The sequence below is a fragment of the Chelonoidis abingdonii genome, chromosome 1, assembly GCF_003597395.2.
Source record: "Chelonoidis abingdonii isolate Lonesome George chromosome 1, CheloAbing_2.0, whole genome shotgun sequence".
NCBI classification, from domain to species: domain Eukaryota; kingdom Metazoa; phylum Chordata; order Testudines; family Testudinidae; genus Chelonoidis; species Chelonoidis abingdonii.
The window spans coordinates 9,964,373-9,981,010 of NC_133769.1; the positions used below are offsets into that span (position 1 = coordinate 9,964,373).

The 16,638-nt window shown below is 55.3% G+C and overlaps 1 protein-coding gene across 1 annotated transcript in view; it reads left to right on the forward strand.

The window, feature by feature from the left end:
* LOC116831604 (C-type lectin-like) overlaps positions 1–16,242 on the forward strand; it is a 39,804-nt gene extending 23,562 nt beyond the window's left edge. Inside the window, 4 exon segments of the mRNA XM_075061911.1 lie at positions 11,516–11,656; positions 13,576–13,687; positions 16,152–16,180; positions 16,183–16,242. Coding sequence (XP_074918012.1) covers positions 11,516–11,656; positions 13,576–13,687; positions 16,152–16,180; positions 16,183–16,242 — 342 coding nt within the window.
* Positions 16,243–16,638: the final 396 nt, after the last annotated feature.

Genomic DNA, 16,638 nt, shown 5'->3' on the forward strand with positions numbered 1-16,638 from the left:
GTTCTGTTACTTTCTTTCTTGGGCCTGTCCTGTAGTAGGTGACTTCTGGGTAACCTTCTGGCTCTGTCAATCTGTTTCTTCTCTTCTCCAGGTTGGTACTGTAGTTTTTAGACCACTTGATAGAGATCCTGTAGATGTGTGTCTCTGTCTGAGGGATTGGCGCAAATGAGGTTCTATTTTAGGGCCTGGCTGACACCATCAAATTAGGCCTGAATAAAGACTGGGAGTGGCTGGATCACTACAAAAAGTAATTGTCCCTCTGTTGATACTCATACATTCTGGTCAACTGTTGGGAACAGGCCACATTCACAGTGTTTGAATTGGCCTCGTTAGCACTGACTCCCCATTTGGTAAGACAACGTCCATCTTTTCATGTGCTGTAATATATACACCTGCCTATTGTATTTTCCACTCCACGCATCGTATGTAGTGGGTTTTAGCCGATGAAAGCTTATGACCAAATAAATGTGTTAGTCTCTAAATTGCCACAAGGACTCCTCATTGTTTTTACCCAGCGGATAGTACCTAGTGGGTAGGGGATAGTGGATAAGGGATAGATGAAATCTCCCATTGTTTTTTTTTATTTTTATAGCTTCTCTAATCTCCCAGTCACTATCACCATCCAGGTCAGCTGGGTGGTAGCACATCCCTACTGCTGTGATGCTGGGTAATGCTGTGTGGGGCACTGGGTGCACGTGGATGTGAACATGGGGCTGGGAATTCCCTGTGCTTGTGCTCTGGGGGGCTGGGGGAACTGTGGTTTCTGCTGTCTCCGCTCTGTAGTGCCCCTGCAATGCTGTTTAGTGCTTTGGCCCGTAGCTATTGTGGGAGCAGTTGCTCCGGGTTGGCATAGAACAGGGGCAGGTCACAGACCCATTACCCAGCAGGGCTCTGTCTAAGGCATGAGGACAGGACAAGGACATCTCTGGATGGGAGGGAGGGACAGTCAGAAATCTTCTAGCTTTCCTGCAAGTCTCCCTTCGTGAGGCAGGTTTTCCAGACCTCACGTCATTTTGAAGCTCTTTTCTGAGCTATCCAATTTGTTAACGTCCTGTCTGAGGAGCGGATCCCAGACCGGGACTCGGTGCCCAGTGCTGGTCTCACTAGTGCTGCATACCTTTAACACCCCATCCCTGCTCCAACGCGATCAGCCTGTGCTCAAGTCATGCCCAGGCGCCCGACACCTGGGCTGTGGTGGCTCCCACCTCACCTCTTCCCCTCCCTGCTCTGACCCTTGCACGAGGCTCCTACCACCAGCTGCTGCTGCCTGGTGAGTCGTCCTCCTTTCTTCTCCTCTCCTCCATTCCACCCCCTTTCGGAGCTCCCCGCAGCTGGCCCCATCCCTTGTCCTCACCTCCCTCCCCTTGAGCCCTCTGGGGCATTTGAGGATGTGAGGGGCGAGCCAGCAGTAGTGGGGAGAGTGAAGAGGGGAGCAGAGGGGATCCCTGACTATAGGTCCATCAATGTCTATTAGCTAAGAGGGGTAGGGATGGTGTCCCTCGCCTCTGTTTGCCAGAAACTGGGAATGCGCGACAAGGGATGGATCACTTGATGATTCCCTGTTCTGTTCACTCCCTCTGGGGCATCTGGCACTGGCCTCTGTCGGTAGACAGGATACTGGGCTAGATGGACCTTTGGTCTGACCAGGAGCGACGCCAGGGTTTTTGGCACCCTAGTCGGGGGTCCTTCCACACTCCTGGTCATTGGCGGCAATTCGGCAGCGGGAGGGGGTCCTTCTGCAGCTTCCGGTCTTCGGGGCACTTCAGCGGCGGGTCCTGGAGCGAGTGAAGGACCCGCCACAGAATTGCCGCCAAAGACCCGGAGCGCGAAAGGACCCCCCGCAGCCGAATTGCCGCCGAGAGCGGCAAAATGCCGCCCCCCCTCCAAATCCTGGTGCTCTAGGCGACTGTCTAGGTCGCCTAAATGGAAGCGCCTGCCCTGGGCCTGACCCTGTAAGGTCGTTCTTATGCTCTGAGTAACTTAACACAAGTGAAATAGCCTTCCAGAGACCTAGTAGCAGATCACTGAAAGTGTTAACGGGCCATTAAAGCGTTAATGAAACCATTAAACAGGCATTTTTCAATGCTTAGGGAGCCTTTGGTCACATTCATCTGGCTTTTATATTGTAGGAAAATGTGTTATTTGGGTTAAAAACTGTTTCCAAACCACTGGTCAGTAATTCCCATGCTATGTGACCTGTCAGTAATTCTCCATGCATCTGAATAGGTGGGTTTTTACCCAGGAAAAGTGATGCCCAGATAAATCTGTTAGTCTTTAAGGTGCCACCAGACACCTCATTGTTTTTGTGGATTCAGACTAACACAGCTACCCCTCTGATACCTGCTGCCATGCCATGCAAGTTATTCTCTACCCAGAAGAAGTATTTTTCACTAACCTGGCTCAAGGAGGAGCAGGCATAGCCAGTGAGCTTATTTCTTGACCTAGTTGTTTTCTTCCAACCCAGTTTAAGTAAGCGAGCCTGGCAGGGAATTCTGTGGAAGAAAGGTGATTAAAGAACTGCCTTAACACAGGCTATCAGGGACAAACCCTTTTGAAAAAGGAGAGATTAGGCTTCAGGTTGGTGCAGGTAGCCTGAAAAACCAAGTCTATCTATACAGTATGCACCGAACTCCGCCACACAGCGGAGAATCCATCTGGCGATGGATCTATAGCTGTTCAGTTCCCACAGAGAAATGTTCTTAGTGCTTTAAGGTGAGCAGGGGGAGGATCTCGCGGTGGTGGGGCCAGCAGCAGGGTGAGGAGGGGAGTAGTGAGCCAGCAGCATGGCAGGCCTGGGGGTCTGGGTCTCCTATCCAAATGGGAAAACCAAGTTCCTCCCTTGTTCTTCTCGTTATCTGATCCCCAGCTTCCCACCCTGGGTGAGCCTGGGCGATGCAGTACTTAACTCCTTGAATACAAAACAAAAAAGGCCGAATCCACCTCTCCCTAAGGCCGATTGCCATTCAAACTAGTAAGCTAACATAAAGAGATTTTCCACCCCCGCTTTCCTGTAGCATAACCAGAAGAAAAAACCAAAACCTCAACAGGTTTAAAAACAGAACTTATATAAAAGAAAGAAAATACAGAAAAATATAACCACTGCATTAAGATGTCAATGTACAGGCTCTTGCTTATAAGAATTAGGAAATAACACAGTCCTGATTCAAAAATAGCCATTTAAACCAGTCCATGGCAATTACACGCCATTGTAAATACACCAAGCACCATAACACCTATTGCTTGTTTCCCTTGTACTCACACTTGATAGTAGAGTATTAGAAGGAGTGGGAGTTAGCCAGAAAGGTTTCCATTCCATAGCCGGGAGAAACAAAAGCTCGAGTCCCAACATTCCCGCCCGCTGGACACATTTTTTTTTTTTTTTTTTAAAAAATTCCAGTTTCTGATTGGTCTCTGGTCAGTGTTTGGTTTTCCTTTGTTCACCCTTACTCAAGTAAAAGAAACAATTAACCCTTACCTATCTACTTATGACAGGAACATCCAGCGTCAGGTCCAATCCGACCGGCCGCACTTGCGAGGGGACCCACGAGGACATGGGCTTACTATCACTGTGACAAACAGAGGCCACATATGGGCCCACGTGCCCCAAGCTCAGGGACAGACCGAGCCAACCCAACCCGCAGAGGGTTGACTGGTCAAGACAGTCAGAGGAGGGGCAACATACCCAGGAAAAAGGGGGCTGGCAGCATACCACCTGTGAAGGAGAAGAGGAGGTCCAGGTCGCTCCTCTGGGGGGCTGATGCTCCACTCCGAGTTTTTGGTTTACAGGGTGGGGCGCGGGCTGCGCCTGCCGAAAGAGTGCCTTGTTTCCTGAAGGTGATAGAGAAAGGTCACTGGGTAACTGGACATGGGTGCAGAGGGTGACGCTGGCCTGGACGTAGGTGGTGCCTCAGATCGGATGGTGTCCCGACACCCTATATGAACCTGATTGGCATGGGTGGGACGCATTCAAGGTGCCCGTGGCGAGGGTACAACCCTGAAGTGGGGGCCAAGGAGGGCCCCAAGGACCTGGGGGTAACATCCCATTGCCCATGGAAGTGTTATGGGAGGGGCCTCGAAGGACTGGCAATAACGTCCGGAGGTGCCCTGGTCTGACTCTAGTCAGAGTCAGTGAAGGGCACTGGCCCGCGGCAAGCGGGGAAGGGTACTCTGCCCGAGGCGCAGGACCCTAACCTGGTGGGGAGGGAACACCCAGGGTCACTGGCTCCAGAGAGGCTGCGGCTTCAGACCCGGCCAGCAGAGAGAGCAGGTCCCCATCCCTGTCCCAGCTGCTGAGATCCAGACAGAGTTGGCAGAAAGATCCTCTTTGGCGGAAGCCAGGGACCAGGCTGACTTAGTGCGGAACAGACCTGAGGAGAGGTTTGCAAGGAGCGGTTCCTGTGGAGAAGGGGTTCCTGTATCGAGAATGGGCTCCCCCAGAGGAGGTAGAGTCATGGGTGGACTCAGGAGGCAGCTTTTGGTGGTTCCCCGAAGTTTCGCAGCAAGTAGCCTGTCCCTGGCCCAATGACATCCTCTCGCAGGGCACCCAGGGAATCCAGCGCACCAGGCAGAGGCTGCTACAGAACTTTAACTGGCCTGGGTCTTTACCTATGTCCGACGTACTGACAATCCTGTGACCCCTGCAGAGGGTTTGGGAAGGTCCAAGGACAAGGGGACCAGCGCCTTAAGGCCTTTGCCCATCAATAAGAAGAACCTTCCAGAAGGTGGCCCTGGACATAGTGGGACTTCTCAGCAAGACGACTCGGTCGGGGAAGAAATACTCCTGGTGGTGTAGAATTTCGCCACTCGCTACGCCGAGGCAGTGGCACTTGTCCTCTATCGAAGGCAGACACCATGGCAGAGATGCGTTTTGCTGACAATTTTCCAGGCCGGGTGGGGCTCCCAAGGAAGTCCCTTTAACGGGACGCGGGGTCCAACTTCATGTCAGCCGCTGCTCCGGTGCTTGTGGGAAAATGTGGGGTCCGGCATCAACTGGGCCTCAGCGTATCAGCCCCCAGTCCAGCAGGCCTGGTGGAAAAGGTTCAAGGGACAACGAAGATGATGCTAAAAATTTTGAACCAAGCAACCCCAGGACTGGGGGCAAGTACTTACCTCACCAGCTGTTCGCGGTACAGGGAGGTACCCCAGGAATCTACCGGGTTTTCGTCTTCGAAACTGTTGTGTGGAAGTGGGTAAGGGAGCCGCCTAGACTGATGAGGGACGATGGGAAGGAAAGGCCACTCCGAGGGAGATCAGTGGTGGAGGTATGTCCTGACCTTCGGGAAAGACTGGCCGAGCTCCATGGGCCTGGCAGGGAGATCTGGCCCGAGCCTCAGAGGAAGCAAGAAGGTCTGGTATAACCGCACGGCCCGGGCCCGTGCCTTTGCCACTGGGACAGGTGATGGTTTTCATCCCTGTGAGGAAAAACACACTCCAGGCTTCCTGGGAAGGGCCGCTTAAAGATTATCAAGCAAGCTAAATGAAGGTAAACTATGGTGGTGGAGCTGTCAAACCAGGCACCATCAACCGCAGGGTGTACATGTGAATATGAATGATGCCACACTATGAACAGGGGAATGTGGTGTTGGCCCGTGTGTGGACATTGGGAGGAGCAGGGAGATGACCTCTTTAGTGGATCTATCCCTGGGACAAAAAGCTGGTTCCCCCTGGGGAGATTCCCGCATCTCTGATCAAGCTGACCAAGGGCCCGCACGCTGAGATCAGAGGGGTTGTGCCATCTATACCAACGCTGTTTTCCAACCAGCCTGGACCGCACTAATTTGACTGTCCACAGGGTGGGAGACCAGGTTCACATCCTCCTAAAGATGCCTCTTTTCGGGTCACTTGGTAAACTGCCCAGGACCTAGAAAGAGAGGTCAGGACATGCTGGGCTTTGGGGTGATCAAGCCGTCTTCCAAACCCTTGGGCCTCGCAGTGGTGCTGGTCCCCAAAAGGTATGGGGTCTATCCGGTTTCTGTGTGGACCTATCGAAAAGCTCATATGCATCACCATATCTGGATGCCAACCATGCCATGGCCTGACAGCTCCTAGACAGCTGGGAGGAGCTCGGTGCCTCACCATCATGGATTCTTACCAAGGGCTACTGGCAGTGCCTCGCTGGACGCAGATGCCAGGCCTGAAATCGGCCTTTAATCACCTCTCTGGGCTATACGAGTTTCTGATCCTGCCCTTTGGCCTCAAGGGAAGCCGCCGGCCACCTTCCAGCGCCTGGTGGATCAGCTACTGAGGGGATGGAGAGTTTTTGGGCCGTGGTAATATTGGACGACATCTGCGTCTTCAGCCAGACCTGGGAGGACCACGTGTCCAGTAACACAGTCCTGCGCTGACTCAGGGAGGCTGGGTTCACCGTAAAGGCTGAGAAGTGCAAGGTGGGGATGGCTTGACAGTTAATCTTACCTGGGCTATCGGGTGGGGAGCGGCTGCCTGAAGCCGGAACCAGCCAAGGTGGAAGGGTCAAGAGACTGGCCACTCTCAAACCAAAAGCGTCCACGGCCTTTTAATTGGTGATGGCGGGGTACTATCGATGGTTGGGGTTCATGCCCCACTTTAGTGCAGTAGCCGCCCCCCTCACTTAGCTCTGGCAAAAAGGGGAACAGACAAGGTGGTCTGGATGAGCAGTGCCAGGAGGATCTCCGGGCGCTGAGGAGGCTCTGGTCAGTGGCCCAGTTCTGGCACCCAGACTTTACAAGCCCCTTTATGGTGTTCACTGACGCTCAGACACGGGACTGGGGCGGTGTTTAATGCAGGAGATGAAAAGGGGGAGAGACCCCAGTCGTGTACTAGAAAAAGTTCTACCCTGGAACAAGAACTTACCACATCGAGAAGGAATGCCTGGCCCATGGTGTGGGCCCTAAAAACTGGAGCCCATATCTCATTTGGGCGACACTTCACCGTGTAACCGACCACTCTTCCCCTGACTGCTGCACCAGATGAAAGGAGCCACGCCAGGCTTCCTAAGTGGAGCCTGCTCCTGGCAGGATTATGACATGGAGTGGTCCTATGTGAGGGAAGTGCCACCCTGATAGCGGATGCGTTGTGCCGGAGGGGGGCCACTGAAAATTTCCCCCAGCATCACTGGGCAGAGTGAACGCTGCTCAGTTCAGTCCCTTGAGGGGAGAGATATGGTGGAGTAAAAGGGGCTGTATGCATGGGGATGGGAGAGCAAGGGGGCTTTAGGTATGAACAATATCTGAGCCTGTAACCTGAGCTAGGCAGGCAGGGAGGGGAGGTCAACAGCTTTTGCCCGGGAAGCTAGAAAAGGAAAGGTGGCTGGAGGGAGTTAGTTTAGTTTTTGGTTTTTGGGCTGGATGGGGGAATGCAGGGTATCCTAAGCCTGGGATCCAAGCACCCTGAACCCCGCAGAAGGACTTGGATTGAGGGGGCCTGACTGTGCCAAAAAGCTCTGCTGTAACCTCATTCCTGTTGTCCAACAAACTTCTGTTTACGGGGTGGCTGGAGAGTCACTGTGAGTTCAGGAAGAGGGTGCAGGGCGCAAGAAACTCCCCCACATTTGTGACAAAGTGCTCTCCTAACTGGTTTTTGAATGTTACATACTTGATTTCTGATTTGTGCCATTTATTCTTTTGCAACAGAGACTGTCTGGTTTGGCCATGTGCATGGCAGAGGGGCATTGCTGGCACAACGATGGCATATAGCATGTTGGTAGATGTGTAGGTGGATGAGCCTGGAGGTCTGGCTATTGATTAGGTTATGATTGGTGTCTTTGAAAATAGATATGTGGACAGAGTTGGCACTGGAGTTTGTTTGTAAGGGGTTTTTGGTTTCCTGGTTCGTGGTTTTTTTGTTTTGGTGGTGTGTAGTTGCTGGTCAGTATTTGCCAGTTGGGGGGCTGTCTGGAGTCGGGGACTGGGCCTGTCTCCAAGGTCTGTTATGAGGGGATCGTCCTTCAGGATAGTTGTAGATCTTGATGATGCCTGGAAAGGTTTAGTTGGGGGCTGTAGGTGACGGCTAGTGGATTCTGTTACTTTCCTTTCTTGGCCTTGTCTGTAGTAGTGACTTCTGGGTAACCTTCTGGCTATGTCAATCTGTTTCTTCTTCTCCAGGTTTTGGTACTGTAGTTTTTAGACCACTTGATAGAGATCCTGTAGATGTGTGTCCTCTTGTCTGAGGGATTGGCGCAAATGAGGTTCTATTTTAGGCCTGGCCTTGACAGCATCAAATTAGGCCTGAATAAAGACTGGGAGTGGCTGATCACTACAAAATGTATTGTCCCTCGTTGATACTCATACATTCTGGTCAACTGTTGGGACAGGCAGTGCCTGGTACACTCTGGTCCCCCCAAAACCTTGCCTGGGGAACCCCAAGGCCCAGACCCTCTGGATCTCAACACAAGGAAAGTAAACCCCTTCCCCCACCGTTGCCTCTCCCAGGCTTCCCCTCCCTGGGTTACCCTGGAAGATCACTGTGATTCAAACTCCTTGAATCTAAAAACAGAGGAAAATTCACCTCCTGCTTGTCTTTCCCCCTCCCAGACTCTCCCTGAGAGAGACAGTAATCCTAACACAGAAATTAGCCTCTCTCTCCCCCTTCCCTCCTTTCTCCCCACCAATTCCCTGGTGGATCCAGACCCAGTCCCTTGGGGTGTCACCAGAATAAAAAAACAATCAGGTTCTTAAACAAGAAACTTTAATTAAAGAGAGAAAAACAGTAAAAATTCTCTTTGTAAATTTAAGATGGATTAGGTACAGGGTCTTTCAGCTACAGACACTGGAAATACCCTCCCAGCCTAAGTATTCAAGTACAAATTAAAATCCTTCCAGCCAAATACAAATTTGAACTCCTCCCAGCCAAATGCACATTTGCAAATAAAGAAAACAAACATCAGCCTAACTTGCCTTTCCTCCCTAGTACTCACTGTTCTGAACTGATAAGAGCCTGTATCGGAGAGATTGGAGAGAAACCTGGTTGCACGTCTGGTCCCTCTGAGTCCCCAGAGTGAACAACCACCAAACACTAACGCACACACACCAACTTCCCTCCCTCCAGATTTGAAAGTGTCCTGTCCCCTGCTTGGTCCTCTGGTCAGGTGACAGGCAGGCTACTGAACTTGTTAACCCTTTACAGTCAAAGAGAGATGAAGTACTTCAGTGCTAATAACTGCTACTATCTGTTTATGACAGGGGGGCAGTCAGGGGACAGGCAGTGGTTGGATAGGCATGGGAGTCCCAGGGGTTTGTCAGGGGATAGGCAGGGGGTGGGGTCCTAGAAGGGAAGTTGGGGACAAGGAGAATGGAGGCTTAGATAGGGGGTGGGGTTCTGGGGGGCAGTTAGGGACAGGGGTCACGGGGGGGGCAATCAGGGGACAAGGACCAGCGGTGCTCAGATAGGGGCAGGGGTCCCGGAAGGGGGCAATCAGGGGACAAGGACCAGCAGTGCTCAGATAGGGGCAGGGGTCCCAGGAGGGGGTGATCAGGGGACAAGGACCAGCGGTGCTCAGATAGGGACAGGGGTCAAGGGAGGGGTCCATCAGGGGATAAGGACCAGTGGTGCTCAGATAGGGGGTGGGGTCCCAAGGGGCAGTTAGGGGCAGGGGTCCCAGGAGGGGGCAATCAGGGGACAAGGACCAGCGGTGCTCAGGTAGGGGGTGGGGTCCCAAGGGGCAGTTATGGGCAGGGGTCCCAGGAGGGGGCAATCAGGGGACAAGGACCAGCGGTGCTCAGATAGGGACAGGGGTCCCGGGAGGGGGCAATCAGGGGACAAGGACCAGCAGTGCTCAGATAGGGGGTGGGGTCCCAAGGGGCAGTTAGGGGCAGGGGTCCCGGGAAGGGGCAATCAGGGGACAAGGACCAGCAGTGCTCAGATAGGGGGTGGGGTCCCAAGGGGCAGTTAGGGGCAGAAGTCCCGGGAGGGGGCAATCAGGGGACAAGGACCAGCGGTGCTCAGATAGGGGCAGGGGTCCCAGGAGGGGGTGATCAGGGGACAAGGACCAGCGGTGCTCAGATAGGGACAGGGGTCACGGGAAGGGGCAATCAGGGGACAAGGACCAGCGGTGCTCAGATAGGGGTGGGGTCCCAAGGGGCAGTTAGGGGCAGGGGTCCCGGGAGGGGGTGATCAGGGGACAAGGACCAGTGGTGCTCAGATAGGGGCAGGGGTCCCGGGAGGGGGCAATCAGGGGACAAGGACCAGCGGTGCTCAGATAGGGGCAGGGGTCCCAGGAGGGGGCAATCAGGGACAAGGACCAGCGGTGCTCAGATAGGGGTGGGGTCCCAAGGGGCAGTTAGGGGCAGGGGTCCCGGGAAGGGGTGATCAGGGAGCGGGGGGGGTTCAATGGGTTGGGGTTTCTGTGGGGGGCAGTTGGAGGCAGTGGATGGGGGCAGGCTGGGGCTTCCCTCCCCCTGGAGTGTCCTGGTTTTTGAATGTTACAATGTGTCTCCCCACCCCCCTCCACTCACAGTGCTGCCGCATAAGGACCCCCTCCTTCCTTTCCAGTTGGTAGTGGCCAAGGGAATGCTGGGTAATATAGTTCTTTCCCTGCTCCAGGGCTAGTTCTATAGGCAGGGAGCTAACCAAGGAACTACAGCTTCCAGGGCCCCCTATTGATGCTCAGCTCCCAGGCTGGATCTCTCCTAGCTGCCGCCCCAGCACATGGGCTGCCCCAAGCACCTGCTTGCTTTGCTGGTGCCTAGAGCTGCCCCTTATTAAAGTGCACATGGAGCAAGTCAGCCCAGCTCACCATGCGATCCAGATCCCTGCGTAGACCTGACGCCTCCGTCACTATTTACCGCTCCAGCAATCTCACTGTCACCGGCAGCCTTCCCCCCCACTGATTTTGTTTTGTCTCCCACATCCCTGAGAAAGAGACTGAATAGCCCTGTGCCAAGAGAACAGATCCACATGGGTCTGTCTACACAGTACAGAAAAATCCATGTCAGGCCCGTGCCCGCCGACTCCGGCTCACAGGGCTCGGGCTGTGGGGCAGTTTCATTGCTGTGCAGGCTTCCAGGTTTGAGATGCAGCCTGGGCTCCAGGACCCTGTGAGATCTGCCAGGAAATCCCCTCGGCCAGGGCTGCACTCAGGTCACATGGTGCTAATTGCTAACGGGCACAAGCCGAGTGCCTTGCAGGGTCCGAGTGCCTGGGTCAGCACAGTGCCCTTCATCTGCCCCACCTGTGCTCTCCTCCCAGCATGACAGTGGGTGTGTCTGGCAGAGCCATGGCCCAGGGCAGGCCAGAGCTCAGAGCAGAGCCCAGGAGCTGGAGCGGGAGGGATTGGGTGAAGCCAGCAGGGCACAGGGAGGCTGTGGCTGTGCCGAGTGGGGTGGGGGCCAGGAAGGTGAAGGGGGATGGAGCGAGGGAGGCGGCTCTACCTGCTCTCCCCATTGGTCCTGGGGAGGGGAGAGGCGCTAACACGGGGTCCTGTCCCTTCACGGCCCTTGCTGCCCGGGGGAGGCAGGGTCCCAGAACAGAGCTGGACTTGCTTCTGCTGCTCCCTGCACTGGGGGTGGGGGGTAACTAGCTTTGTTATTTCTTCTCCCAGGCTCATTGCCAGCACCAGAGGCACGGGGCCCATCTCGCCTCCATTCAGAGTCCTGGAGAAAATAAAATGCTGGCCCATTACATCAAGCGGTACCACAAAGAGAACCGCGCCGTCTGGATTGGACTCTCAGACCCTATGGAGGTGAGTGCCCGGTGCCCGCTCTGCCTCTGGCAGCCCCTCCCCAGCCCCTGGGCTTTGGGTCTCTGCTCAGTGAGGTTGTTGTTTGGGGTGGGGGTGGCACCAGAGCAGGGTTTCCATTGGAACGGGGTGAAAAGGGGCAGTAACCGCCTGGGTTTTCAGTCACAGGATCGATCCCCAGTGCCCGGTGCAGAGTATAAGCTGCTGTTACTAATATTCACGTTCATGACACTAGTGCCCAGGGACCCACCACACCGACCATACACGCCCGGCACGAGAGTCAGCCCCGCCCCACACGGACGAGACGTCTAGACGAGGGCTCGGGGAAAGGGGCAGCCCCACGGGCAGAGCGACCAAAGCGAGGGCAGCAGAGCCCTGGGAGTGCTGTCGCTCTGTGTATTCGTCCTCAGCGTGGGCTGAGTGAGGGGGGGTCACCTGGCCAGAGGTGCGTCAGCTCCAGGCCTGGAGGGGGAGCCCCGCAGGGTCCCGATACCCACCCGACACAGGCTCAGGAAAGGGCAGTGACTGGGGCTGGCAGGAACGGGGAGGTTGCAGATCCCCCCCGGCTACAGAGGGTTCATCACTTACAGCTGAAAGGGAGCCACCGTGGCTCTTGTTGGGCCCTGGGCCAGTCCAGTCGCCAGTCAGGGCTCTGCAGGCCAGTGGTGGGGGGCCCCCCATCCAGTCTAGTCTCTAGTCCAGCAAACAGGCTGGTTTCCAGGACAGGCTCAATTAGTGTCTCTCCCTGGGACCCTGCTCAGCAGCTGCTTCTCTCCCTTGAACTAAGGGGCAGGATGCCAGCAGGGATACTGTGTGTGGTTGTGTATGTGACGTGCGACTTGCACAAGGACGGCGCAGACTCCTGCACCAGGCTCCCTCCAGCCGACAGGCTGTTGTCACTTGCTAAACACGCCCGACTGCTCTTGGCCTCCTCACTTCTTACAGTGATCAAAAGCCAGAGACAGAGACCTCCTGGGCCACGTCACAGACTTTCACTCCTGGGGGGGTCAAGTGAGAGTGGGGCAGGAGGGGACCCAGGCGGCACATCAAGGGTCAGAGTCGGAGCCCAGGGGCAAGGTAAGGAAGCCGGGACCAGGAGCAAGCTAAGGTGGCCAGGACTGAGCAGGAGCAGGGCTGGGAAACGAGCAGGAGCAGGAGGAGGAGCAGGGCTGGAGCAGGACAGGAGCACGGGGAGGAGCAGCAGGCACAGGGAGGATGGCGGCCATGGCATGAACACACGGAGCAGCCCGAGAGCTGCTGGGCTAAGAGCTGGCCAGCTGCCCTTCCTGCCCAGGCAGGGGGTGCAGTCAGGCTGGGGGCCTGCAGCCGGCTGGTTGCACTGGGTGGGTCACCAGGTGACTAATTCTGCTGCAGCCCCTGATCCCCGACAGTATGAACCCCAGCTTCATCCAGTGCCCCCGTCCCCCAGACCGACCGCTGTGATCTCTGCAGCGGGGAGCAGATTAACTCTCCTGTGGCTGGGCTTTGGGAGCGTCGTTGCGTGTGTCTATGCACACAAGAGAGACCAGGGGCAACAGCGTGAGGCTGCGGGACAGTGCGTGGGATGACGCAGCAGGTGTTGCTGGTCGGGCTGTGCTGGAGATGGACGTGGAACCTGGGGGCAGGTCAGGGCACGCTTCCCTCGGCGATGTGGGAGTGGTAGGGGCAGGGGGTGCTGGAGACTCTCCCTTCACTTGCTATTTTCATGCTTCCGAGGGTTGGGAAAGTCCTGGTGTAATTTCAGCTGCCAGTAAATGTAGCCCTGGTTGTCAGCGCTGACATTTCATAGCAATGATCAGTGTCTCCAGTGTCACTGGGCAGCCTCTGCCCGTGCCCTGCCTGTGGCCCCTCGGCTCTGGGACACGTCTCTAGCTGTGTGAACTTGGGTTTGACAGGGGCTCTGCTCTCCTTTGTCTCTGCAGGATGAATGCTGGAGATGGTCAGATAATTCCATGCTCAGTTTCACAGCTTGGGATAATGGGCAACCTGATAGTCCAAGAAAAAACGAGCACTGTGTGGTGTTAGAACGTCCAGGTGAGTCAGTGGATCAGACCCACATGCACCTACAAGGGGAACCCTGGAAGTGCTCTAACCACCCAGGTTCTGATCCTGCGCGCTCTGGAGCACAGATCCTTGCTCCTCTCTCTTCCCTGCCCCATGCTGGGAGGGCAGTCAGGAGAGAACCCCTTGTCTCATCTGGTAAAACTGCTGCTTACTAGCTCCCCTGGGTCAGTTCATGTGTCTGCTCCAGTGACAGGCAGCAGAGACATACTGAGGGCTGGTCTACACTAGGGGGCAAGATCGATCTAAGATACGCAACTTCAGCTACGTGAATAACGTAGCTGAAGTCGAAGTATCTTAGATCGAGTTACCTACCATCTTCAAGGTGCGGGATCGATGTCCGTGGCTCCCCGTCGACTCCGCTACCGCCGTTCGCATTGGTGGAGTTCCAGAGTCAACAGGAGCGTGTCCGGGGATCGATATGTTGCGTCTAGATGAGACGCGATATATCAATCCGTGAGAAATCGATTGCTACCGCCGATACGATACGGCCGGTAGTGAAGACGTACCCTCACATGCACACCCCTGGCCCCAGACAGGGACTCTGCTGTGCTGTTAACGGGTGATGGCTCTGAGTCGCTGTTGCACCCCTGCTGTGCAAACACTGATCCACACAATGATGTGGGAACCAGAGCTGCATTTTGCCCCTCGCGGGGTCGTGTTACTCACAAACATTTGCACACACGCCGGCTGCTTGTGAAAGTGCTGCCCAGTCTCGAAGTGTTCACAGATTGAGCACTAATGACTGTTCCCACGGAAACTGGCTCCAGGAGGGGATCATTAGCAAAAGCTGCAGCCAGGGAGTACGTGACCGGGCACTCACAGAGCCAGCGGGGAGGGGAAGAAGTTCCAAATAGCCCAGATGGCGACAGCGACCAGCCCAGTGGTTTTCAACCTTTTTGTACTGGTGCCCCCTGTCGCACAGCCAGCCTGTCAGCGTGACCCCATTATGCATTCACAATGAGAGGGGTCATTTAATGTAATGGGGAGTTGGGGCTGTCACCCCACAGAGCTGACAGCTCGCGACCCCCATGTAACCACCTCGTGACTCCATGAGGGTCAGAACCCCAAGTTTGAGAACCCCTGGACTAGCCAGTGTTGGTGGATAACAAGGGGTCACTTTGCAGACAGGCTGTGAACAGGAGAGGGGTGAAATTCACAACGAATCCCCTGCCTGGCCCCGATCATTGGGCACTGTATCTGCGTGGGGCCTGCAGTGCCAGCGGGTGTGGGGAGCGAGGGTCAGGGTCGAGGCTCTCAGACCAATTCCATTTATCACTGGGACAGGCCTGGGCCTGCCATGAGCCGGGTGTGTTAGACAGTCACACGCTGTGGTAACAAGCAGCCCATTGAGCACTGGGCTCTGTAGTAATTGATTCACAACATGACCCAGGTGGGCAGGGCATGGAGGGGGCCTGTCTGTGGGGCAGCTCACTCAGCAGGGAAGGAGACAGCAGCCCAGTTCCTGAGCGGATGCCCCCAGTCCCGCGGCAGGGCTCTCGCTCTCTCCTCTGCCCTCTGGCTGGGGTGGGGGACACGTGGGGTGGGAGAGGTAGGAGCAGTAGCACATTTAATGGGGCAAGGCCAGATGGCTACAGTAAAGTACTGAGAAACAGATATGTTAGCCCCAGGCTAAACAAATCCCTAGTACCCTGGTAACCAAGTGGCAGTTGCTCCAGGTTAATCAAGGCACCTGGAGCCAATTAAGATCTTTCTGAAGGCAGTAGAGATACCTACTTTAATCTAGAACCTTGCAGCCAATCAGGCAGGCTAATCAGGGCACCTGGGTTTTAAAAAGGAGCTCATCCAGTCAGGCAGGAGGAGCAGAGAGGGCCGGTGTGAGGAGGCTGGGACAGAAGGCAAGGAGCTGGAGTGAGAGCGTGTACTGCTTGGAGGATTGAGGAGAAACGTTATCAGACACCAGGAGGAAGGTCCTGTGGTGAGGATAAGAAGGCGTTTTGGAGGGGCCTGGGGAAGTAGCCCAGGGAGTTGTACTGTCCGCACTGTTAGGAGGCACTAAGACAGCTGCAATCCACAGGCCCTGGGCTGGAACCGGAGTAGAGGGCGGCCCGGGTTCGCCTCAACCTCCCAACTCACTGATTGCAGAACACAGGAGGAGTGACCAGGGGGGTTCACAGAGGAAAGATCATGAGTGAAAAAATCCACCAAATAGTGCAGGCCATCAAGGTACGAGGAGGAACTTTGTCAGCACATGAACCAGGCGTCTCCTTTCACTCTGAGCCTCGGCCTGTCTTTCGGCGATGGGGCTGCCCATCTGGGTGCTCAGGGCTCCATCCACCCTCCTTTTCACTCAGGGCTGTGCATAAGGAGTGGGATCTTCCTCCGAGGGGCACAGAACGGGGCATAGGAGGTCACTGTATGAACAGAACGGCCCCAGCCTGCCCCACCAGGGGGTCATTTCTGTTTTTTCTTCTAGTGTTTCAGAAATGGCACGATATACCCTGTTGATTGGAAGATTCTCTTTTGTTTGTAAGCACGAACCTGTGGAGGCAGCTCACCTGGGCTAGAGGGCCTCCCAACCTGGGCTGTGAGTGAATGGGTCCTTCCGGCTTCCCGGGAGACCCAACCCTGTGTCCCCAGCTGCAAAGTCCCTTCTCCGGCAAAGCATCGCTGATTACGCTGTGTACACTCTCTGCTCTGCTCTGCCCCCTCTCTCCACAGTGGCCCCCACGCTCTGCTCTTCTCAGGCAATTCAGCACAAGGTTTGGAAGTTAGATAATAAAAACTTTTCTCCCTCCAGCATGCCCAGCTCATGTGGTGTCTCCTTTCTCGTGTCCTAACTCGGCGATGGACAGTTCCCTGTGTCGCCTGGCCGCCAGCCTAGTCACCCCAGAGCCAGTCCTCATGAGGGCAGGAAAGGGACTGAACAAGGAAGTTAGGGCCCTGACCTTCTGGTAAAACAT